We start from the raw sequence: 24,556 nt of genomic DNA, 5'->3' as shown, positions 1-24,556 counted from the left end.
TATGAAAATAAGGAAATGAGGAGTGAAATTGAAGTTATATACTACGCCCCCCCCCCCCCCCCCCCCCGGAATAGGATTTTGAGAATTTTGAAAACTTAACATTTTCGTTGTTTTTTTTTTTTTTTGGCTTGTCAAGAATTTTTGGATGAGTCTGCCCCCCCCCCCCCCCCACTTTCAAAAACGATGCTACGTGCCTGATTATAATGTCTTGCTCGGGTTAAAATAATCAAAATAGAAGGTCGGGATCGGGAATCGATAGAGAAACAAACATGTCTGCGCCCTGTGAGAAAGGTAGACTTTGAACTTGAAAGTATCTTTGCCGTCCCAGTTTCTGACTTAACGATGTGATAAATCAGGACAGACTAAATCTATGTCCTGGATCAGACGGATGAGCGGAAACCGCTCAAATTCTCGATTGCAGGTAAGGGCATTAGTTTTTATATCGTAATAATAATTCTTAGAATGAATGTGAAGGCAATTCGAACGATGTTATATAATGCCACACATGTACACATTTCAATTAAATCTTGCAAATATTTCACTTTACGTATAGATGTAATGTATGTGTTGTTTGATTTTATGATTCATCTTAAAATAAAAGAGTTATATTCTTCGTTGATATCTTTATATATTGTATGATCTGATAATGATCAAGTTAAAAAATGTTAGTTATAAACTTCATTTACATTCATTTAACAGCTACATGTAGTCAATGTATCCATTGTGCAAGTATGTGTATGTTAGACTTTTACTTAAAGTTAATCACATTATATATTTAGTTAAAAGTGTCCTCGGAAGATTGACAAATTCTGAATATTAAGATTATTCTAAGATAGTGCATTTAACAGAAACGACTATATTTTATATGCTATATCCTGTATCATGTTATCCTTTCTGTCACTTTGATGATTTTTTTTCATGTTAGGCAATGAGTACCATTTGTACCCTGAGATATCAAAAAATATTGAAAAGTTAAACAAAATATTAACCTTTGTACAAATGTACATGTTGTATTCGTTGTAACCATTTACTTAAAGCAATATGAGCTGTATTTTTTAGATTTTTTTTTTTGCTGCAAAAACCTGTTAGTATGATAAATCTGCATGTAACTTAAACTATTATGATAAATAAGATTTGAAAAAACCAACAATTTTTGTCAGAAGAAAGATTTCTCTTCTGAGAAATATATAGCGGATCAATTTTTGTACAGGACGACAATAATTCAATTTTGCTTCAATTAATACTTCTAAATGGCTTTTCCCACAAAAATATGGCTAACAAATTAAAAAAAAATTATATCTTTTGTCATTATTTTTAGTAGAAAATGACATTTTTGTAAAAAAATATTTCAACATGAAAATGCAGCTCATATTGCTTTAATGTTTGTGAAAATTAATTGAAAATGAAAAGATCAGACATTCAACTAAATGCAGTTGGCATATACTCATAGTAATACATGTACATACATATATTCTCAAGATTATGCTCACAGACTGAACTGTTTGTATAAGGTACATATTACATTAAAATTTTATTGTAATATTAAGTAATATGATGTATCTATCTTAAGTCTAATTTTCTTCTACATTCAACAGGTGCTTAAAAACATCTTGAAGAATGGTCCCGAGAGGAATGATTACTTCCTCACCATTCGCCGGTGTTCTAATCAGGCCAAAAATGGTACTGAACAGGTGTCAATAGGCGACATTACAGTAACAGTGAGACCACCGAGAAATGTGGAGGTGGTGCCAGTGAAGTACTTACAAGACACGCCACCACAGTCTGTCCTGCATCATCTAAAATGGATCATGCAAAAAGATGGCCTCAAACAGGACGTGTTCCTAATTGGTAGGTAAAACTTCATCAGTTTAAAACTCATGTAATTAAGTAAAAAAATTATACAATTGAATTATTATTAATGATTAAAACTCCAAAAGTACATTATAAAATGATTGAAGCTTCTCTGATCAAAACATTTTAAAAATTACACTATATAGACTAGAACATGAATTTCATATGAATAGCTAGTGTGTTTCTAGTTTAAACTAACAAAATAAAACTTGTTCACTTGCAGGAGGGCCAGGTCCATTAAGAAGACAGGTGGCCATGATGTATTTAGAGCTGACAAAGAGAGAAGTGGAGTATGTCTCTCTGTCCAGAGACACAACAGAAACAGATATCAAACAGCGACGAGAAATTGTGTCCGGCACTGCGTATTACCATGATCAGCCGGCTGTTAAGGCTGCCATCGAAGGGAGAGTGCTGGTATTAGAAGGCATTGAAAAGGCAGAGAGAAATGTTTTGCCTATATTGAATAATCTTTTAGAAAATCGAGAGATGCAATTAGATGATGGTAGATTTTTAATGTCAGCAGAAAGATATGATAAATTATTGGATGATCATTCAAAAGAGGAATTAGATGCATTAAAGTTGGTAAGAGTAAATGAAAATTTTAGAGTTATTGCCCTTGGTCATCCTGTTCCTCGATATCGTGGAAACGCACTTGATCCACCATTGAGATCTCGGTTTCAGTCTCGAGATATTAATGCCTTGCCATTTAAAGAGCAGCTTGAATATCTTCAAGAAGAGTTTTCAGGAATCCCAGTTGCAAAACTCTCACAAATTTTGTCATTTGGGACAGCAGTTAATTCTCAGGAGTCATCCACTTTGGGTTTACCTGATTTTCCCATCTCTAACATATCAGGTGCAGTAAAAATGTTGCAAACAAATCCAAATTTGGAGGTAACTGATGTCATAGACAAGCTGTACCCATATTCTGTTATTCTTAACAAAGAAGGTGTGTCTTCAGTCCAAAATCTTTTGAAGACTTTCAAGTTGCAGCACAAAGATAAATATATAAATAAAGGTCAGATCGTATCAGTTAAAAACAGGGATCAAGGTCTTGTCTCTGTTGAAACAGACAAATCAAAGACATTTGATGTACTGAAAGGATGTCTAGAAACTAACATGGAAAATGAATCGTTTATACCTACTCCATATCACAACTCAGTTCTGGTTGAACTTATGCAAACGCATGCAGCTCACGATTTTTGTGTCATTGGCGCCCGAGGTTGTGGCAAAAGTATTCTAGTTGAAAAGTTTGCTCAGCTGTTAGGATACGAATTGGAACCCATCATGCTTTACCAAGACATGACCTCGAGGGACCTTCTCCAGAAGCGCATTACCGAGCCTAATGGCGACACAACCTGGATGATGTCACCTCTTGTTGAGGCCGCTCTGAACGGGCGTCTGGCAGTCCTCGACGGTCTTCATCGTATCAACCAAGGCTCATTTGCGGTCCTTCATCGTCTTATTCACGACAGAGAGCTCCAGCTGTTTGATGGTACGCGGCTATTGAGACACGACCGGTATGAACAAATAAAAGCCAACAGCGAAATGACCGATGAAGATATGAAAGAGCGTAAAGTTTTCCCCATCCATCCTGCTTTTCGAATCATTGCATTGTCAGAACCACCTGTCCCCGGAAGTGCCTCCCAACAATGGATGACACCTGAAATGTTGACGATGTTCCTTTTTCACCATCTGAGACCATTGTCGTTAAAGGAAGAAGTAGACGTTGTAACAAAAGTCGTTCAGAAATGTCCCAATATGGACAAACTGTTGAAGTTTGTACATGAGCTCCGCAAGTCCACTGATCCCGCTATGACGTCAATTGCTGCGTCTCTCTCCACTCGACAGTTAATTCGAATTGCCAAACGTTTAGCAAGTTTCCCCTCAAAAGATCTACACGGAATAATCCAGAAGGCTTGCATGTCAAGTTTCCTACCTAAACTACCACGGGATAGTTTGGAGCAGACTATGGAAGCGGCCGACATAAAAGTAACGCCTAAAGCTGATGTGGATACAAACAACAACCCAGACCATCTCATCACGTGTTCAGTGAAGGATGGAATGCTAACAATAGGAAATACCCAGGTACCGGTTTTCAATCCAGGAAATAAGACAAAAGTACCAGACGTACTTTTTTACGAAAATCCCCAGCATCTAGCTGTCATGGAAGATATGTTGAAAGATTTCCTATTAGGGGAACACCTGCTGTTAGTTGGAAATCAAGGTGTTGGAAAGAATAAAATTGTCGACCGTTTTCTTCATTTGATGAATAAACCCCGCGAATACATCCAATTACATAGAGATACCACAGTTCAAACCCTGACATTGCAGCCGACAGTTAAAGATGGAGTCATTGTTTACGAAGACTCGCCATTGGTGAGGGCAGTGAAAATGGGCCATGTCTTAGTTGTTGATGAAGCAGATAAAGCACCCACACACGTGACTTGTATCCTGAAGACTCTGATTGAGTCCGGCGAGATGCATTTAGCAGATGGAAGACGTATTGTGTCCCATAAATCTGGGCACGTCTCTCTAGATAACACAATCGTCGGTCACCCAGACTTCAGGATGATTGTATTGGCAAACAGACCTGGTTTTCCCTTCCTCGGAAATGACTTTTTTGGAGCAATGGGGGACATCTTCAGTTGCCACGCAATTCTGAATCCCGACATGGAATCGGAAATGTCAATGTTACAGCAATATGGTCCAAATGTGCCAAGGAACGTCCTGGAGAAATTAGTAAATGCCTTTGGAGAACTCCGCAGCATGGCAGATCAAGGTTTGATCTCCTATCCCTATTCAACCAGAGAGGTCGTTAATATTGTCAAACATATGGAGAAATATCCCAATGATGGTCTTCGAAAAGTAGTAAAAAATGTATTTGACTTCGACGCGTACAGTAAGGAGCTGCAAGAGACCATTATTAAAACAATGCATAAGCACGGAATACCCTATGGTGTATCCCAAGCGGAAGTCAATCTTGCGAAGGAATTTCCTCTTCCTCCACTCAGTAAAACTGGCAGTTGGTCTATTCAGAGACCTGAGCAAAAAAGGAGAACAGCTATGATGAGTTTACCTGTTGAAACTAGCGAAATAGTCATCAAAGGACCATTGGAAGTATTTCCTCAGTCTGTAGCCATGGAGAAAAACACCGCCCGAGCGTCACTTTTTACTGAGCAGGAATCTTATTGGAACATTCCCATGCACGAAACAAATATTATCAGTGATGTGGCCGTCACCAAGGCATCGAACCAGGCTGCTGGCAAGTTTGACATTATTCACATTGTAACGGCTAATCCTATTGGTTTGTTTTCGGTCAATCCAAAACTATCAACTTGTAGCGTCCTTGACCTTTATGATATGTTTCCATCAACATCTGGCTCATATCGCCCGCGTGTTCGAATCGCTCCTTTAGCCGAACCTCTTGATTCAAATGTGTTCCTTCATGAGGAAGTAACCAACTCGGTCTTGGTTGTCAACTTTAAAACGGGTGACGTATGCCGGCTTTCATCTCGAGCACTGCCGGAAATACCCACAGAAAAGAGACGATTTCCAGCCTCTGCTTCACAAACTGTGAACCCTTACAGAATGTGCCCAAGCACTCTTCCCGACGCCAAGGGGACAATTCTCTTCTACAAGGAAGGCGGTGACAACATTGTGGCAGTCACAGGAAAATATGCTCATTCTGTTGATGTTCCCCTTGTAATCAAGCAGGCACACCAAGCAGGCGCGGACCAGTGGCTCCTCAGTAACGACAAGGATGAAAAGTTCTTAGTACAAATGGCGGATGACAATTCTTTTCTACTGTATCCTATAAGTGAGAGTGGCGACAGATCATTGGTACGTGGTCTATCGTCGGTCCCACTGAGTGACGAACAGCTCAACCTTTCTCTGAGGAATGAAAACGCGGGACCAAACAGAACGTCAGTCCTGCGTGATTCTTACGTGTCTGTCTTGAAAGGATTCCCTGACTCGTCAGATGTTGAAGTGTACAGTTCTCCAAGAGAGCCATTACCAGAAAATAAGTCACAGGCTCAAGAAATTGTCAACACACCTACCTTCGGATTGTTTGGATCGTCCACACCCAAGCCAAATGTTAATCCAACAAAACGATCTCAAATAGTCTGTTTACCGGATTCTGGTCAGATAGTAGAGGGACTACCTAAATGGAAGGTTCCTGAATCTGCTTTGACAAACGCAGAGAGAGCACGAGATGTCAGTGGATACCTAGAGGTCATTGACCCAGTAAACCATATGCTACGTTATATCCCAGTCCCTCCTGCTACTAGACAGTCGCCATATTTGTCCTGGATGTCCTCCATAGCGGACTCGCACCTGTTCGTGGCTCCAATGAGTGAGGATGGATTGGTGACTGTCGACGTTGGGGGTTGTATTCGTACGTGGGAGACAGCGTTGGTCAATTTACAGCGGTCACTGGGAGAATGGAAAAACATGATGGGACTGGATGATGGTAGACCACTTCAGGTAAAGTACATTTGTTCAGTTTTTGACTAAAATACCGAGGTATAATAACCTTGGAATGAATGTTTAATGTTACCTTTATTTATTCAGATTACGAAAGAAAGAGAAAGTGGTCGAAAAGCAGAAGGTCCGAAGCACGGGAAAATTGACCCTAAGAATGCTCCGCATCATGGTGGAAACACCTGGGCAGGTGGTACAGGTGGTAGCAACACTGCAGGTATGCAAATGATTTAATACACGTTTAATTTTCGTATAGTATATTGTTTAGCAGGAGGTATGCAGATATTAGTATCTGTATTGAGTAGTTTAATATGTAGTCGGTTGACATTGCCAATGTCTTAACATTTTGCGTTAGGTTGCTTTGCTCCCGTGAATTTTAAAATTTTGGGTGTGAATTGTAGGACTCGGTGGAATTGGAGGACCGTATCGACTTGATGCTGGACACAAGGTTTACCAAGTACCTCAACACGAGAAGGACGCAGTGCCGGAGCACGTCAGAGAGGCTGCGAGGGATATGGCGCAAAAAGCATTCAAAGAGAGGCTCAGGGAAATTAACATGAGCGAATATGACGCGGATGTGTACGAAGAGTTTTCAAAAGCTGTCAGAAACCAGGTTTCATCCTTGCGAGTAATTCTAGACAGCCTTCAAGCAAAGGGTAAAGAGAGGCAGTGGTTGAAAAATCAAGCATACGGGGACTTGGATGATTCAAAACTGATTGAAGGAATTACGGGTGAGAAATCTATTTATAAAAGACGAGGAGAGAAAGACCCCGAACTTGGCACACCTCAGGAAAAACCGAAAAGAATACGCTTGTTGGTTGATGTATCCGGAAGTATGTATCGATTTAACGGGTATGACGGGAGGATGAATCGCGAAATGGAGGCTACACTTATGATGATGGAGGCATTAGAAAAGTACGAGGAAAAATTCAAGTACGATATATACGGGCATTCAGGGGAGGATCACAAGGTGGTGTTGGTTGACAAAGATAAAGTCCCCACGAACAATAAAGAGCGCCTTATTGTTATAAAGACCATGCACGCGCATTCCCAGTTCTGCCTTAGCGGTGACACGACTTTAATGGCGACCCAGCATGCTTCCGACGAACTCGCCAAAGAAGAAGCAGATGAACATTTCCTGATCATTCTTAGTGACGCTAACTTTGATCGATATGGAATTTCTCCCAGAAAATTCGGGGAAATTCTTAAGAAAAACGAGAAAGTGAACGCGTATGTGGTTTTCATTGGTTCCTTGGAGGACCAAGCCAGCCAGCTGATCAAGCAACTTCCTACAGGCCACGCCTTCATTTGTTTGGACACTAAAAATTTACCGCAGATCTTGCAACAAATATTTACATCTACCATGCTATCCGGTAGATGATGAAGGTTAATTTTATATGCATGGAAGTACAATTTTCATAATTTTACCGTTAATATAACTGTATACCTGGACTATTGTGTACTAGTATACATATCATATTAACGTATTACTAAGTTATGCTTATTCACACGTTTGTTTTTTTATGAAATGACTGTTCACAATCAATAAACAATAAACATTTAAGGGATGTAATTTGATGTTTTGTTTTTGAAAGCAATATACAATGATTGCGTAGTAAAATGCTTGGCAAAAATAAAGAGAGTAATGAATAGGTTTAACTTTATTACAATCTTACGAAAAAGAACTCTGTTTTAGATATTTTAAGATTTAAGAAGAGATATGGGTATATGCGATCACCATAGCAGATCTGTATTCTGCATTTTGAAATTACATATTAGCTGTAGAAGTATATGTAGATCAGAAAATCATTAATGTGTTAACTGGTTTTATAGAGATCTAGAGACCTAAAATCGTCGGAAACCCAAGGCCAGCCATGCTAACTGTCTTTCCATAAATTTATTTAAAAATTTAATTTATAACAAATTTAGTTTTTAAATAAATTTGTGGAAAGACATAACCAACGAAGCAACGAAAGACATGACCAACAAAGCAACGAAAGCGCTTAGACGTTGCGAAATATTTTGTATAAAACCACCCAATTTATCATTTTAATAAGGTGAAAAATATAAAACATTTTAACATTGTTACTCCATATCTTGGTGTGTCTTCCCATTACTTATATAAATTTAAAAAAAAAAAATCTTTACTAATCTGTCTTGAACTCCAAAATACAAATGAGCGTACTGTGGTATATCCCAGATACTAGTAATTGTAAAAACCTCATCTAATCTAATATGGACTTCAAATTACGTACTGCTATTAATTTCCTGAAAACAATTGAACATTGTACTACAGATATATATTTTTTATACACGGCCATAAACTTTTAATGATTGAACCCTGGATTCGGCTCTATAGGGGGACACACCCCCTCCCCCCACTCGATGGAAAATTTAAAGCTTGTAAATTTACGCAGTAAAATTGACGAAAATAGGCATCCCCCCCCCCCCCCCCCGGCAAACATAGATATCCCTCGGACCCCCCCCCCCCCCCTTTTTTTTAAAGGGAAATATATTCTTGATCCGCGCATGAACTGACTCTGCCGGACAAAAATGTGAAGCGCAGACCCTCTCTATTGTAATGTTGACACTTTGAATTTCATTCGTAAAGGCTTTCCTACCCACGGGCACTTGTTTCTATGGTATGAAAGTATACAAAATACATGTAGTTTTAAAAATAATTTTTATCACAGAAACATATTTTGTATACACCCGCCTTTAATTAATACCTCTTCTTCCATGTTTATTCAAGTCGGTATATTATTATACACTTAGGTATACTCCACTCTTATTTTTTAAATTAGTTTTTAAATTTTGAAAAATTCGCAACTGTGGTAATTTGCGGTATATTACACTTGATTGAGACAAATAATGTCCAACCCGTCTGCTTCAAGATGGGTCCCAATCGAGTGCGCCTCTGATAAAAAAACACAGTGGAACTCTCCTGCTATCGGAGGTAAAATACCAACGAGGATCTAGTTTTGTTGACAGGTATTCCAACTTATAATTCTATTTTCAATTTCCTTGTTTACTTGTCGTTACGTTTAATGGTTTATTCGGTGTTAGAATAGAAAAAGTAAATTGAAACACGTGTCTGCATGTTGTCCAATCTAGCTGGACTTTTATTCGGTATGTATATACGACCGTGTTCTTTGATCATGTTCAATGGACGATCAAAGAAATTTACCTTGGTAGGTGTGGTCATTAGATTTTAACATTTAGGTCTTGATTTATTGGCAGATCGAAACATGTCTGTAATAAGCATTCACTGACTGGTAGTTTTTATTGTTTTTTGTGATCCACAATAAGAGAATGAGACTGAATGCCAAGTTTTGTTATAAAAAAAAAAACAGGTTGTTGGACCACTCTCCCAAATGGGACATAATAGACTGTTTAGGATATAATAAATTTTTATTAAATTTAAATATTTAAATTTTGAAGTGCAAAAATTAGAAATTTTTTATTTTGCCAAAACATCAGTCAAATCTGCATTAGATCATATGAAATGTAACAACAGTGAACTTTTGGTTAACATTTTTTTGGTAACCCTCATTGTTGCAGAGATTGGTCTGTCAGTATATCCAAAACTTCTTGGGAATCAATCTGACAAAGTAAGGGAATTTAGAAAAACTTGCTAACCAAAAGTTGTTGCATTTGATATAAGTTTATGCGGATTTATTTAAAAAATTACAAGATCAAAAAGTTTAATTTTTTGCACTTCAAATTATTTCCCATGGGGCTATCCTAAACAGACTATTATATCCCATTTGGGAGATTGATGCCAACCTGGTTAATACATCACATGCCTCTATATTTTATAAACAGTGTTTGATGAATTATACAAAGTATTAAAATAATTATTTGTAAGCATATCTTTTTCGATTTGGAGTCTTTTTATAGATTTAAAGAAATTGTGATGAGTCGAGATATTACACTCAATATGCTCTTATTGCTTTCATTTATTTTTTCATTTACACAAATATTTTTATTTCAGAAATTGGTACCTGTAAATCATATATTTTAAAAAAATACTTAAAACGTTTTAAACTGTGCACTTCATTGACTTTCGTACTGACCAAGCATATATTATTATGTAATCAACTAATCGCACTTTTGTTCATTGTTTTTTTTCCAGGCCAAGTTTCTCCTGATGTGGCACTAAGACATTCTATTTTCATCGGCTGAGTTTCATCAAACGATGACCATGGGAGACAGCAATAAAAATCTATATGCCAAAATGATTGTCGATGTTGTACTAGGGCCAGTGTTAGAAAGGGTACAGCTTTCACAAAATTATTTTCAATGACATAATTATCATCAAAGAATTGTCACATTTTATGGGTTGACCAATAAACAGATCATTATATCAACTACCAGTCAATCCATATGAGACATACATCTAAACTCTGTATAGTGAAGTGTTTAATGCTGGTACAGGAAATTGTATTTGATAATTTTTTCTTTAAATAACAAAATATAAGTAAATTATGATTAATATGACTGTCATGCATTCATGAATGTATGATAATAATACAAAAGGGAATCTTTTGGAAATACAATTGTGGTCTTTATAACACTTGTTTTTGTGTCCCATAGTTGGAGAAGAAAGATGTTTCTGCAGCCCAGACACTGAGAGCAGCCTTTACAAAGGTTGGTTCTTGAACAATGTTTTAATTCTGTTGCATTTCTTATGAACCAAAGACAAATGAGAAATATTTCCGAATCATCTATTTCATTTCTGTTTCAGGTTGACAACACATTACCTGGTTTTGCGTATGATTATGTGAAGGGAGTCTTAAAGAAGGCTGAAATACATGACAAATTTGATCTTTGTGAGACCTTGTTACGATTAGGTGGATCACAAGATTGTGAAGGTAATTTATACAATACATATTGTTTATATGTTTGTGTTTTGGCATGTTGAAATTTTCCAAAAATGAATCAATTGTCTGAACTTTTAAATTGCATAAATTAAGTCATTTCTTGCAATTTTAAAAGATTGTTATAGTGCAAAATAACTGATAATTTCTGCGTGATTTTTTTTTCTCGATTGAAATAATCAGGAAGAAAGGAAAAACTAGATAATTATGAAAAATATGTTATGCTTACAAAGCATGCATTTCATGCTAAATGATTCTATTTTAGCATAGACTAGTTCTTCATCTAAAACAAAATCAAGGAGTTAAGTCATGAATTGTATGCATCTTTGTTTTATTGCCTCTTTCCAGAGCTTCGCATCTCCAGACAGGAGCCCACATTCCAAGAACTGAATAAATGTGCCACAGCTTTGAAGAAGATTCTTAGTCGAATTCCAGAACAGATTTATGACAGAAAACAGTTCCTAGAAACAATCAAGTAAAGTCAAATATCAGTTATACGATACTATTCCTCTTGTACAGTTGAACCTTGATACATGTATCTTGAACACTGATATCTCGAATACATGGGTATGTCGAGGTGACTTACAAGTCCCAACCTCTTATTTTTTAACTATTTTACCCTTTAATGCTAGGATATCTTGAAGTTTTTAAACAGTCCAATCTAGTTTGAGATACGAAGTTTGATTGTACTTACATTTTAAGTAATTTTATTTTGATATTGTTACATTATAGCATTAAAGCAGTAGTTGCATACATATATGGCATAGTGCAATCTTAAAAATGTTTTCTCTCTTCAATAGATTTTTAAACCTATATACATATTTTATAAGTCATATAAAAGCTTTAGATTCCACTTGCACTCATTTTATGATTAATTTGTAGAGAGATTGCCAGTGCTATAAAACGTTTACTTGATGCTGTGAACAGAGTGATTGCTGAAGTACCTGCGGCAGACAACGGTAGTAAGCAGGTAAGAAGTCATGTGACTAGATCAATTTATTGTCAGTGACCACAGCTCTCTGCTTCAACTGATGCCATTAACAACCGATTTATTTTTTTGTTACTTTACTTTTTCATTCATTAATACTTAATAATATTTTAACCAATTTATTTTTTTGTTACTTTACTTTTTCAGTCATTAATACTTAATAGTATTTTAACTTATCCAACCTCTTAATTCCGATAATTAATATAATTTTATAATTTTTAACTTCAATATCAATATAAGTTCAGTTGGTAATTAAATCTATACTGACTTCATTGTTGTATACACACAACAGAAACTTCTGGTAAGTGGCTCTTCCATCTTATGCTGCACCTCCCTCTGTTGAACTATGCACTCTTCATATATATATACCATCGTCTGCTGATATTTGTATTGTTTTGTTAGGGAAGGTCTCTGTCTTATTAAAAGATATTGCTTTTTTTAATAAATCGAAATGTTTTGTAATTTTTTTTATGCAAATAATTTGAATTAAGTCAATAGAACTTCAGAATTCTTTTAAATTTAGTTATGATCCATTGAAAGACAGAATTGTTTGGAAAAATAAAAATCTTCACATATTCAACACAATTATTGACTGGGTTTGGGAAGCATATTACAAATGTGCATGAAAGGAGATTGTTAAAACAAGGAGGAAATGGCAAATGTACTGAAGTTAAGGGTCTTGAGGCCACCTGTTTGGGTAGGATGGTATAGGTCCAGCACAGCAATAGTGAAATATATTCTACAAAACCAATTTCTTTTAGAAACTCAGAGTTATTGAATTTACTTTTAAATCTTTTTATTAATTTATCTGATGATAGATATTTGCTTCATATTCTGCATGTGTTAAAATGTATAGTACTTTTAATATCACTTTCCAAATGCTGATAACTTTTCTCTCAAACATCCATAATACAATTTTAGTGCCAGAAAGGTATTTTTTTACCATTAGCAGAATTTTGCCGAATCTTGTTTATCTGAGTTTGGGAATATGGCAAGTATGTACATATACCAGTACTGAATAGACATGGTCCCAGGATCATAAGAAAAATGAATCCCTGGCTGCATTTCAATTTGAACAAATTATTCATGTTTACACTCACTCATGGTTCATTCTTTTCCATTCAGCAATCATGAGTCTGAAAGTTTTGTTCTTATCTAAGAATTTAATCAATGCGTACGGTAAAATCGTCACCTCTATCAAATATTTAAATTGACACTTTTCAGTCCATGAAAAGGACACCCAAAGCTTAACTGGCAAAGGCCATATCACAATCATTAAAGGAAGACAATTACTTTGTAGTTCATTTTGAATTTAACTGACTCTTTAATCAATATGCCAAAAGTGAATTATAGCAACTATAGTACATACTTATTTTGGTCAAGTTGTTTACAGAAGATTTTTTCTTTCAGATCCTTGAAGACAGGAAAAAAGAGTTTGTCCGCTATTCCAAAAAATTCAGCAACATGTTAAAAGAGTTTTTCCGAGACACAAACCAGTAAGATCTAGTTATGACCTAAAACATCTCCAGATTGTTCTAAATTATTCAGTGCACAAAAATATTCTTGTGATAAAAATATATGACTATATTTATAGATATGTATTTTTCCTTATCGGTTTAAATAAGTGATATAGCAAAAAATCAGTGAAAGATTGTAGATACAGGGTCATCCATGATATCATTTTTTTCTCTTCAAATTTTGTTTCTTTCACTGATTTTTTCCTCCTTCAGATATATCCACTGTTACATAATTATTGAAAGTTAAGCACTTAAGAAAAAGGTCCCATTGCTCTTTTGTCCCTTATTTTTGAATCGCTTTTCCTTTTCACTTTCAGGAACCAGAGTGTATTTATCAGCGCAAACTACCTGATCTACCAAACCAATTTAATTTTGAGAACTGTAAAACAAGAATGTTGTTAGTTGTAGTTGTCTGAAGAACAAAATATGGCCGATTCTCAAGGTTACCGCCAGGAACACTGTCCACAAAATCTTACTGATGTCTAATGCACGCAAGGAAGCCGATGAGAGTTTCCACATTTTGTTTCTTTAGATTGATACATATTATTATATGTTTTTTATCAGAAAAACTTCATATATGTTTTATAATATAAATTTGCACAAATATTTACAATGATGGGGTTGAAGATCATACGCATAGCACATGTTCATACTTCTTGAGAATCGAACATATTGGATTGATATAATAACAACTGATTAAGTCATGTTAGCACATTTTCATACTTCTTGAGCATATAAAATTACATTTGATTAGTGTGGTAACAGCTAATTATAAAGTTTATTGGCGTCCCTTAGGTCAAGAGAAATTTCGAATCATGGTGTACAAGTACATGTATAAGTTCAAGTTTTATCATATAAGAGAAGACAAAGATACCATATTGTATTGATTTATGTATTAACAAACATTTCATATGATATTAAAAAAAACGCTGTTACTGTATTCATAAAGCTTTGTTACTGCTATGTAGACTTGCAGTTTTCCACTATCGTGATTGTGTTAAGTAGACTAAAGCTTCATTTGTAAGTACTTCTAATATCTTTCTTTGTTGAATTTGCACATATTATTCTCTGATTAATGACAGTAATTTATCGTTGGTAATGTCTCTGGTGCTACCAATCAGTTATCTTGAGATGCCTCTTTTTCAAATAGATTGCCCCTCTGTACATATCATTTACTTCCAATGCATAACACATTCCACTGATGTTACCATAGCACCGCTCCTGTGTATCTCACTGTTATCACCCATAAAGTGGACAGAAAAATGGAGCTTTTTAAAGATTTGACAAAATCTGGTTGTGGTGAGAATTTGTGAACAGCTAGGTTGTTGAGTTTTGTCAGAAATGAGCATAGATGTATTCTAATTCCTACTAATATGATGAGTATTCACTAATATGAAAAATTGGAAGTATATTGAGAATTGTGTATTCAAAGGTAATATTCAATGTTATATTTACTAGATGTATGCTTTCTAGAGACAGAAAATTAGTTTTCGCCATCGTTTGTCATATTCATCCTCATGTTATATTCCAAATATTTTATCATGTGTATACATTTATCTGAAAGTTATTTTCTTTTTGCAAAAAAAAAAAAATCATTATAATTACTAGATTCTTGCAAGATGAAATGAAAATGATGAAGAAATAAATATTCCAATCAGGGCTTTTTCTCTCTTTTTTTCTTCATGTTGAGGACAAGACTAAGTATTTTGAAAAGGCATTTATATGATTAATGTATAAATTACATGTTGACAGATTCTGTCCTTGTGGGTCTTAATCATCTTATTCTTATTAAGTTGGTAGTCATCAAATTTGCTGTTCTCTGTGCCCTACAGAGACAAGAATTTAAAGTAACAAAGAAAACCTCAATTATAACTATTGGTTGTCACAACACCTGTCCTGTTTTACAGTAACTGCGCAATTGACCCCAAACGTATCGGTTTATTTACAATATATCCGTGTTCCATTTGTTTTCGGAGAGGTTGACAGACACAGTAACTGTTTTTTTCTATTCATCCTTGGACACTTAATCCATTAATACTACGCACATGCTAAGATCCAACACAAATGCAAATTGTTGACAAATCGCCGTTTCTCCTTATATTGAATAGTACATATAAATAAGTAATTCGTCGCATTAATCAGCAGGTTTTCTTTTAACAGCTTATCACACCGACATCACGACCTGGTTCCCAACATATAGTGAAAATTCCTCAGCGAAAATAAACAAGGGCGATAATTTTTTAAATGATATAAAACATAAACTGGTGTATTGAAGCTGTAGAATTTTATACCATGAAAAATTGACCTGCCATTAAAACGTACCTTATGTGAGCAATGTGGCCCATAGGCCTCTTTATTCAAGAGATACCCCCGATATTTCATTTAGAACACGGGGTACAGTGTTACTTTTTCAGATATAGCCCAAAACTTCTAACATTAAAATTCATAAACAGTAACATGTCTATTAACCTCGTTAACTTTACGGTTTTTGTTATATTTTTATTTTTTTCCTTTAACTTAGAACTTCTAAATAAAAGACCGCTATCCATTTGCTATTATTTTTTGAACTGACATTTCTTTTTGTGTATATGAAAATCGTTTACGTATATTCGATTAAGTTGTTTAACGACTTGCCACATGAATGAACGTTGATACGATTCAACAAAATAGCAAGATAGTAAGAATATAAAGATGCTGGAAAAAGGTAAATATAAACAATATCCTTCACTCGTAGGATTCTTTCGAAATTAATGCAAATGTCCGACACGTTCTTTGATCCTTGAATGAATTCGATACGAGAATAACTTTTACAGGATTTAGCTTACAAAACACGTACTTTCGTGTTAAAAAAAGCTAAGTAGAGCGACTTTGCTATAAATATCTGTTGTTCTGTCCTTGTATTCCGAGTACATGTAACTGTCCCAAATACTTTAGCTATCATAACATTGTGTTTATTGATTTGGGTGTAGGACAAACATGTTGGCTGTCTTCTGTTTTGATAGATACATTATCATCAGGAAATGATGTCTTTTTATAATCGGAATAGAGTGGGTCTTATCCTCTGAAATACTGGACACATCACATGAAAGAATTCAATCGTGTATCGTCTTAAAACATTGGCATTGCCCTGATTAATAAAGATAATGATAACCCACATTCTAAAACTGAGAACATCAATTATGAAGTTGGTTGTGCATTGTAAACAAGAGACCCGTGGGTCTTAACGCTTACCTGGGTATGTTGTGATTTAATATACACATGTTAGCTAAAAATCAAGCGCGTCAATTCATCAGTGAATTAATAGAGCAAATGTGCAAACTGATCTGAAAAAACCCCGCGATTTTGGTCCAGTTATCTGACAGAGATTTCATTATATATTGACCACTGATTTATTATTATTATAAATGATTATGGTTATTGTAGATGATCCCAGGGCACTTCCGCATGTCCACCCTGCACCTATCCTCCACTTTTCATTCAATAAGTAGTATATGTACGACAATGTAAGGATTATACATGAACTTAAAGATTGGTTAACAAATTAAATGTTAGACTAACATCTAATATTTGATAATTACATTTAATAAGCAATGATTTTTTTTTGGGGGGGGGGGGGTCGATTTCGCCGCTAAAATTGCATTAACTTCATACGAGTATGTAAATAATGCGATGGGAAATTAAATAGCAATTCTAATTTCCAAAGTTCCATGTGATAATTTGTTTTCTCGAGCAGGTGCAACTTAAATTTCAATCACAAATGCCATTCAAGAGAATCTGTGTCACTGCAGGTCATTACAAGTACCTACTGTGTATTGTGATAGATTGATGGCGTATTAAAGGTAAAACGATACGTGAAATTAAAAATCTTTTTTTTTTCTTTTGGTCAATAACAAAAACTTAATATCATTTTTGTCTGAGTCTTTCCTTTTATGACATATACTGCATTCGACTTCATTTCCAAAAAGACTGAGTATTAATGACAATGATTTCATTGTGTTTTTTATCAAAGCAGATCTATAATTTGTGAACTCCTTTATTCTTTAACTCAAAGCACGATGACTGGCTTATCCTTGTTCGCCCATTGACCTCGTGAAATTTTCAAACTTCTGTATCTCCTCCTGGGTAACTGTTTTTCTATGCGTTTTCAAAGCGGACAGAAAGTCGTTGAGTGTAACCTCACGCGGACGAACCTAGGAGAAAATGACAATCAGTAAAATACATAAACATTGTCCTCAATCGCCCTATTGCAACAAAAGCTGTCTAGTTCTTGGTTCTGACCTTGTCCGCGGGTATCTCCACAATGGAAGCCTTCAGATCTGCGTCTTCATCCTCCTTACACGGAACAAACTGATCATCTATAGAGAGCATGGTCGGTTTTGTTATCAATACACAGTACATCAAAACGTTATAAAATTTCTCCAGATTCATTATGTTGATTGAACAAGGAACGAAATGAAGTATTAGTCCCATCATAAAATCTTTTTATCATAAAATACTCTGACAATAACGTTTTACATAAACTTTTATTATGATAATTACGAACTAGAATTGCATACAGATTTTTTTTAGCATTCTCGCATTCTCTACTAAGGATGTTCTACCTTTCTGTTTCCATTTTTTGGATGTCTGAAGCTCTCTGATTGGACAAAACAGCGACTCCAAGGTCAGATTGGCGAGGTCACTTCCGGAATAGCCCTCTGTCTGCTCCCCCAGCACCGTCCAGTCTTCTTCAGACATCACGATCTTGTTGTCCTTGGTGTGGATTTTCATCAACTCGATGCGAGCTTTCCTATGATGAATAATGTATACATAAATTATTATTACTGTAAAGTATGAACATTTGCCATTTATCACTGAAACGCACATTGAGAGGCTGACAGTTAGATTAAAATGATAGGAATGTTTTTGATTAATACGAAATTTGATCGAAAAGATAATACATCGAAAGATATACATTAGTAAAAAAAATTGATTTAACAAAAAATATGAAAATACGAGCTTAATTTTAAACATCAACTAAGACAACAGTCTAAAACTCATCCTTCTGTATAAAAACCATATTATAGTTAATATGGTTTTTATACACTAAATTTGTTTGTCTTAACTATTTTATAAATATATATATTAAATTATATATATATTATTTATATATAATTAAATATATAATTAGATACTCATATAATGCATTTCTAGATCAACAAAATAATTGGTGCAATATTTACTTATCCGGGAGCGGAATAAAAATTCGTTTCTGGAATCTCCTTAGGAAGGCAGAGTCGAGTTCCCAGGGACAGTTAGTGGCACACAGGAGGAAGATCTTGTCGGACAGGTGCGCCGTGTCCGCCCCCTCCATCTGTTTCAGCAGTTCCGTCTTGATCCGCCGGCTATACTCCTCCTCTCGGGAACTCCGCTGTCTACAGATACTGTCTATCTCATCGATAAAGACCACCTGTCAACAACAGGTAAAGGGTGTCTATTGTAAATTTTTTAAATTTACTTGGTTAGTGTTAATAAAAAAATTACCCACCCAGTAAAATAAAAATTTACAATATAAGAATCGTAGCATAATACACTAAATCAAAATTTTCCGAATTCCTGTCTTATCAAAACATAATTGAATGTTTTTGAATAGTTTTCTAGTATAAGTACTAGTATTTAACTTTAATAAACTTCCCTTAATAGAAATTTTACATAACTAATTCAAGTGAGGGAATTACTAGCATGAAAGATTTACAATAATTGTATCGAAAAAAAAAAAAAGATGAGCACTCACAGACCGGCCTGTTTGTTTCGTTGCATGATGAAACAATTCCTTAATCAACCTACGAAAATCATAAATTATTGAAAGATGATCATTGCGTCAATGCTGAACAAACGATAAATTTACAACGTCACAGCAAAAGCCAATCAATAAAAAGACTAGAATAATACCCCAGGAAAAATAGAATACGGGACAAAATACTAGTATTTCGTTAGATTTCCCCCTTACTTTTAAACCATCCTCTATAAGAATATGTTATTAATGACTTTTAAGTTTATACATGTACCAAAAAATATTCTATGAAAATGATTTTTTTTGTTAGTGAAGTCAGCAAATCACAACTGTGTATTCCCTGTGCTTTTCAGACAGAGCATCATTAAATTACACGTAAAAAATGCGGTTCTTCAAAATCATTTCAATTAAGATTGGATACTTTATAAATGCATAGAAGTGCCTTACTTCTCACTCTCTCCGACCCAGCTGGACACAAGATCAGAGCTAGAGACACAGTAGAAGGTGGACTTGATCTCCGAGGAGACGGCCTGGGCCAGGCGGGACTTTCCCGTGCCCGGGGGTCCGTACAGCAGGATCCTCTTCCAGGGCTTTATACTCCCTGTAACAGACTCACAGAGTCAGGGAACATGAGAGAGAGAGAGAGAGAGAGAGAGAGAGAGAGAGAGAGAGAGAGAGAGATTGAGATTTTCTCTTTGAAGAATCCACACTTTTAAAAATTTAAAAATTGCATTTTAGCAAATTCTGCAGTCTAGAATTTTGTGATATTAAAAAGAGAAATCAGTTGACAAAATGCTTATTCACTGAAACGATTATCATTGATGAAAATAATTGCGCATGAATACATGTAAATCTGCATCCCCTTGTAATTAATTGCTGTTCTGTTAAAGATAAAATTTCCGCACAGCATTTTTATGATGTGATACTTAAAGAGTAGTAATAATAATAAATCATCTATCCAAAAATGTATTCCATATTTTAAGAAAATGTCATATCTTACACACAGGGTATTACCTAAGTATGTATCATAGGCGTCGGAACCGGGGGGGGGGGGCGAGGGGGGGGGGGGGGGGGCTTAGCCCCCCCCACTTTTCTTGCAAAGTTATACCTAACCATTATAAACATAGCATGATAGAGGGTTCAGCCCCCCCCCCCACTTTTTCTCGCAGGATTAGTCTAGCCCCCCCCCCCCCCCACTTTCAATTTGCTTCCGACGCCAGTGTGTATCTATTCATGAATTCATTACCATGGTATTTCATAAACGTATATATACGTATATATGCTAAAATATAAACTATAAATATTATCAAAATTTGAGCATCAAGTAGGTTTAGAGCACCAAAATCACATGGTTAAATATGGAAAGTCAAGGCCATTTATAAGTAAATGATCCTCCGCGAAAAAAATAAACACAAAACTATTTAATGAAAAAAAACTTTGACAACAAAGCTAGCAAAAACTTTTCTTTTTTAAATACCAGTAAAAAGTTAATGACTCAAAAAAATATATTTAAAAGATTTGTAATTAGTTCACATCCAGCCCCTATGGTGTCCGGATAGGGCCATTTGCGTTAGCGCGACATCGCGTTCAGATAAACGAGACATCGCGCTAACACACAACACGCCGTCGCGCTAACGCAACTTTGCACAACACGCCGTCGCGCTAACACAACTTTGCACAACACGCATTCGCGCTAACACAACTTTGCACAACATGCCATCGCGCTAACACGCAACACGCCGTCGCGCTAACATAAAACACGCCGTTGCGCTAACACAACTTTGCACAACACGCCGTCGCGCTAACACAACTTTGCACAACACGCCGTCGCGCTAACGCAACTTTGCAAGTTTCACAGTCTAGTAGGAAGTCGTGTCCGGAAATATTATACTGCGCATGCTGAAATCTGTAGGCCTGCATGCAAGCATGGATGAAAAATAAATAAAATGTACTTTGAAATAGTTACAAATCAAATTAGAATAAAATCCTGCAAAAATGAGGTCACGGCGCGCGGTCAACATTGGTGTTATGTCAACAATAAACCATATAATGTTGAAAGTAATACCTCTTTAAATTGGGCTTAAAACCAAATAATATTGAAACCTCACATTAAGTATAGTAATGAAATTCCATGTTCCAAATAATGACGGGATATATTGTTTTGTCGAACAGATATTTGTAACTAAGACAGGTAGTCCTCTTTAGAGTAGACTAAAAACATCGACGTCGCCGGACGTCACGGCGCAACGAGAAGTACAAACGATACAAGTTGTAAAAATGCTCAATGGTGCAAAAAATAAGTCAACAATTATTAGCAAGTTTGTGTTTAAACTGTAATAAATTTTGTGGGGGTGGTGGTAATTGTATTTTGAATATAAACCAGTCCGAGAGAGAGTAGACTATCTGTAAATATTTGGTCAAAAAATAAGTAACGTCAACCGACGTTCAGGGTTATCCTTACTGTAAACTAAGAGATACACGGTTAGAAAATGAAAACTTTGAAGAACTTACTTATGATTCTCGAACAAATGTGTGAAAATAAGATGTAAAGTGGTTCAGTGCCATTTTAAATTGTAAGGAGAAAGGCACAAGAGACTAAGCGTGATATAAAGATGGGGTATATCTATAAACTGTGCGTGTTTAATCTTGACGTCATATTTTGAACGTTACCGTGCGGCGTGGTGACAAAACATGTTGTTTTTAAAAAGGGGTAACAAAAATACCGTTTCATCAAATGGACTTAAACTTCGCATATCAATGACATAAGTGTTGATGCACAGATTAATCTGTTAAGTATGACTTTCATGAAAAAAATGTGATAGACAGTCACATTGTCTTCGTATTTTTTATTGACCCTCGTATATTTCAAAGTACTTTTTATTTATTTTTAATCCATGCTTGCGTGCAGGCCTACACATTTCAGCATGCGCAGTCTGATATTTCCGGACACGACTTCCTACTTGACTGTGAAACTTGCAAAGTTGCGTTAGCGCGACGGCGTGTTGTGCAAAGTTGTGTTAGCGCGGCGGCGTGTTGTGTGTTAGCGCGACAGCGTGTTGTGCAAAGTTGTGTTAGCGCGACGGCGTGTTGTGTGTTAGCGCGACAGCGTGTTGTGCAAAGTTGTGTTAGCGCGACGGCGTGTTGTGTGTTAGCGCGACGGCGTGTTGTGTGTTAGCGCGACGGCGTGTTGTGTGTTAGCGCGATGTCTCGTTTATCTGAACGCGATGTCGCGCTAACGCAAATGGCCCTATCCGGACACCATAAGCCTCCCTAAAGTGATCACCGGTTGCTACTACGATTTTCCCTCCGCCTCGTAACAAGGCTATGATTTATCGCTATTACTTTCCGCACAATCCTCTCGTTTATCACTGATACTGACTAAAAGTTCCACTAGTCGAATCAATGTCACGGTATTATGTTCGAGATGTATAACCTGTAAACAGGTGAGGGAACAATAAAGGAATTATGATGGCTTCTCGTAGAGCTTCTTTCGCATCATTTAATCCTGCAATATCCTGAAACTTGATTCCTCCTTTTGTAATAATCGTGTCTTCAATAGCATTACGCCTTACTCTTTGTTGTGGGTCACCTATAATGTATTAGAGAATTGAATCAATTGTCTTTTTTCTTGATGTATTAAATGCAATATTGAAAGAAATGACAATAATAGCTGATATTTCAATATTTATATCAAACCTTGGGTCATTTGGATCTTTTTGCCGTTGAGTTGTTCAATTTTTGCTTGTAGAATATTCGTTTGATTTGTTAAAGTTTCCTCCAATCGCAATATTAAATTCTAAATGAACAAAACATATAATGATGATGATAAAAAAATAAACAACACAAAGAAAAACAAAGAACTATTAATAACAAAAATTAATGACAAAAAATATCTATAAAAAACCAGGTTCTTTAAAACTGATTTGGACTTTCAAATATGTAGGATAGAATGTGTTACGTCATGTAGCCTACTGGTAATTACCTTATAAAAAGGATCGGTTTCCGCTCTATTGAGCTGCTGGACGAGACCCCGACATTTAGATATCGACTGATACATCGCCTGGATATCGACATTAGAAGATTTCCTTCCCTCAGCAAGTGTTCTCTCAAGACTGTTTATGTTGGTAAAAAAGGTTATCAAAGTAAAAGTTTGCTGAGTTTTTAGAGACATCAATACCATGATATTTTAACCTTTCATATGTCACAGAGAGAGAGAGAGAGAGAGAGAGAGAGAGAGAGAGAGAGAGAGAGAGAGAGAGAGAGAGAGATTATTCATCATTATAAAGATCATATTCTTTAATTACAATATTAACAAACTTAAGGTAAAAAAAGAATAAGAATTATTTCTTAGTATAAACAACAACATTAACAAAACAACACGAGATAAATAAATAAGAAAAGAAGTTGGAAAAAATTCTTACTTAGATATAATTTCTGTTGGAAAAAGAATATCTGGTTTATAATACAAGCCATTTAGAATTGATACCCATGTAATTTTTTTCAATTCAAACTGTATGAAAACATTTACCAAAATAAATAGAGTTCGTGTCATCCATTGCGTCGTCTGCATGAAATTTACAATAGGAAGTAGTCATCGTAGGCTAAGACGGGGGCAATTTAGGTTAAATTTGAAAAATCCGAAATAATTAAAAATCACACTAATTTCATTCTCTGTTTTATTGTCATAAGTTAAAATGTGAGGCTAAAATAAGATACATATACATTTACTATCTGTGAAATTTGGGGTAAAATATGCAAAACAAAATGTTTTCACCGGGTAGGGGTGGGGATACTGCAGTCTATCTAGGTGACAACGTGATAAAGGCACGTAGCATCAGGGGGGTCGGGGGGGGGGGGGGGGGGGGGGGGGGCTTTCCCCCTTTTTTAGCGCAGTAAAGACTTTTCTTAAATTTACAATACATACAAAAAATTGTATTCACATTGAGTTGCCCCCCCCCCCCCCAATTTTATGGGACCATGTAAATAATGGAATTGAAAATAAGGAAATAAACAGTGAAATTGAATTTAAAGGTATACTCCTTTAGAAAAACCTGTAATTGTTGAA

The 24,556-nt window shown here is 35.7% G+C and overlaps 4 protein-coding genes across 6 annotated transcripts in view; 3 read left to right on the top strand and 1 right to left on the bottom strand.

Annotated features, from left to right (window-relative positions):
* LOC105333767 (ribonuclease H2 subunit B) overlaps positions 1 to 24,556 on the top strand; it is a 122,653-nt gene that overhangs the window by 67,622 nt on the left and 30,475 nt on the right. The gene's annotated exons all lie outside the window — the stretch shown is intronic.
* Positions 257 to 7,895, top strand: LOC105319536 (von Willebrand factor A domain-containing protein 8). Its single transcript, XM_034471522.2, has 5 exons — positions 257 to 421; positions 1,596 to 1,848; positions 2,075 to 6,336; positions 6,424 to 6,550; positions 6,735 to 7,895. Exons 1-5 carry the CDS (start codon positions 371 to 373, stop codon positions 7,712 to 7,714), a joined length of 5,673 nt encoding a protein of 1,890 aa, XP_034327413.2. The 5' UTR covers positions 257 to 370; the 3' UTR covers positions 7,715 to 7,895.
* On the top strand, positions 9,225 to 14,635 carry LOC105319535 (programmed cell death protein 10). 2 transcript variants are annotated; one of them, XM_034471527.2, is made up of 8 exons: positions 9,225 to 9,324; positions 10,469 to 10,609; positions 10,930 to 10,983; positions 11,081 to 11,207; positions 11,562 to 11,688; positions 12,096 to 12,183; positions 13,612 to 13,697; positions 14,036 to 14,635. In XM_034471527.2, exons 2-8 carry the CDS (start codon positions 10,532 to 10,534, stop codon positions 14,118 to 14,120), a joined length of 645 nt encoding a protein of 214 aa, XP_034327418.1. In that variant the 5' UTR covers positions 9,225 to 9,324; positions 10,469 to 10,531; the 3' UTR covers positions 14,121 to 14,635. The 2 variants fall into 2 exon arrangements, with proteins under 2 accessions (XP_034327418.1, XP_034327419.1); XM_034471528.2 differs by having other exon boundaries at positions 9,323 to 9,462.
* Positions 17,622 to 24,041, bottom strand: LOC105319533 (uncharacterized). Of its 2 annotated transcripts, none has more exons than XM_066070124.1 (10): positions 23,913 to 24,041; positions 23,474 to 23,603; positions 23,188 to 23,287; positions 22,925 to 23,080; positions 19,939 to 20,092; positions 19,492 to 19,540; positions 18,941 to 19,167; positions 18,320 to 18,507; positions 17,997 to 18,073; positions 17,622 to 17,908 (listed from the first exon to the last, which is right to left on the bottom strand). In XM_066070124.1, exons 2-10 carry the CDS (start codon positions 23,546 to 23,548, stop codon positions 17,783 to 17,785), a joined length of 1,152 nt encoding a protein of 383 aa, XP_065926196.1. In that variant the 5' UTR covers positions 23,549 to 23,603; positions 23,913 to 24,041; the 3' UTR covers positions 17,622 to 17,782. The 2 variants fall into 2 exon arrangements, with proteins under 2 accessions (XP_065926196.1, XP_034327422.2); XM_034471531.2 differs by having other exon boundaries at positions 24,020 to 24,040.

This window comes from Magallana gigas, chromosome 8, assembly GCF_963853765.1.
Source record: "Magallana gigas chromosome 8, xbMagGiga1.1, whole genome shotgun sequence".
NCBI classification, from domain to species: domain Eukaryota; kingdom Metazoa; phylum Mollusca; class Bivalvia; order Ostreida; family Ostreidae; genus Magallana; species Magallana gigas.
This window is presented reverse-complemented; position numbering and strand designations above follow the sequence as displayed.